Source organism: Bombus impatiens, unplaced genomic scaffold (genome assembly GCF_000188095.3).
Source record: "Bombus impatiens unplaced genomic scaffold, BIMP_2.2 scf_0045, whole genome shotgun sequence".
Lineage (NCBI taxonomy): Eukaryota > Metazoa > Arthropoda > Insecta > Hymenoptera > Apidae > Bombus > Bombus impatiens.
Genome location: NT_176464.1, coordinates 1,950 through 3,660, shown reverse-complemented (window position 1 = coordinate 3,660; position 1,711 = coordinate 1,950). Strand labels below are relative to the sequence as shown.

The 1,711-nt window shown below is 40.3% G+C and overlaps 1 protein-coding gene across 1 annotated transcript in view; it reads right to left on the bottom strand.

The window, feature by feature from the left end:
- LOC100747392 (inner centromere protein-like) overlaps window positions 1-342 on the bottom strand; it is a 2,771-nt gene extending 2,429 nt beyond the window's left edge. Inside the window, 1 exon segment of the mRNA XM_024370768.1 lies at window positions 283-342. Within this exon segment, the coding sequence (XP_024226536.1) occupies window positions 283-342 (60 nt within the window).
- Window positions 343-1,711: the final 1,369 nt, after the last annotated feature.

Sequence of the window (1,711 nt, the reverse complement as noted above, 5' to 3'; positions counted from 1 at the left end):
TATCACCGGGACGGAAAGTCATTCTCTCTTGCGATCTCATCGACAAAAAGATTAACGCCTTACGGTCAGTGAATATTAACAAAGAATCCGACTTAGATTCTACGAGTGCGTACGACTAGCATCCCGTTGTCCGCGGATTCGTTATCGTACCTAAGACCATTGTCACTAGCGTCGCGAGTATGTGATCATTGTGAGTTTGTGTCAACTCTGTAACATTTTTTGTGTATCAATAAAAATAACTTCAGTGTAGGAAAATGGATAGCTTCAGTGAAGAATTCTTACCTGTCCCAAGCTCCCGCCACGAGGACGACTCGGGCCCAGATTCGGACTTTGACTCGACATACACAATGTACACACATCAAGCAATTAGATTTCAACATATTACTTAACCGATATCGAGCATTATTAGGTACTATATATGTTTCAACCAGTCGTGGGGAGACGCGATCGCGAGAAAGCACGTCAACGGGAGTCGTAAATTCCCGTTACGATTGGATAATCGACGCCACGAAATGATCGATCCCCTGATTTCTTTTGCGATAATCGGGGTGGTTGAATTGACTTTACACTGAATTAACGGATATAATTAATGTTTATTCCAACAACTTCTTGGCTAGAAATATACAATTAAATTCAATTGATAGCTAGAGTAACAAGGTGTTGTACTTAGAAATTGAAGGGTCAAAAAATGTATAAAGACTGACTTTCTGTAACGATGATGCAGCGGAGGACACTTGCGATGGGTGGGTCTAATGCGAGAAAAGCTGATTTGTTAAGACCAAGTTCTTGTTAGGAGAGTGAGGGAAGGACTTCTCTGATAATTGGTTAATTTTCTGGATTGGTGTGGAAGGGTGGCGGAAGGGTGCTAACCGCCCCGGAGGGGAAGTTGCTAGTGTGAAACATCGTACATGAGAAAAACGAACTTCTCCTATCTTTCCGTAATAAACAATAACCTTTAGACAGTGACTTAGTGCAGATGTTTGGTTTGGTCTGAAGGACCTTAGAAATTCCTAAGATTTATGATCGGCTCTTAAGGCTATTAAAGGTACGCAGTGAAGGCGTGCGGACATCTGGTTGCCATCCTGTCAGCGGTGTGTGACCTGCTCTAGGTAGAATGTCGCCCGACGTAACAATATATAAAGGTTAGTATTGATTAGTAACATAAGATTTGGGGTAAGATTAAAAGTATTAAATTTTATCGTAATATGATACAAACATTTACATTGCTGTTGTCACAGGTGAAATTCGAACAGCCATATGATAAACCGAAATTCCGAAAATCCAAACATATAGCAACAAAGAAATAGACGAATTATTAAAAGAAAATTACGATTTAGGACACGATTTAGGACACCCCGGTATACAAAAGACATACGACCGCATTCGTGAACGGCACAGAGTACCAGATTTGATGAAACGCATACAACAACATATAGAATCATGCGACACCTGCCAAACATCTAAAACTACACGTATCAGACCGCGCGAACTACCTTGTATCACCGACATACCCCTCGAATCAAACGATAAAATTGGTATGGACTTATTAGGCCCACTGAAAAAGACGAGGAAAGGCAATCAGTACAATCTATGCATACATGACGAACTGACAAAATATTTAATACTCGTACCACTAAAAACTCAGCAAACGGAAACAATTTGGAACGCACTCTGAATCATTACATTTACATCTTTTCTGCTCCAAAAAAAA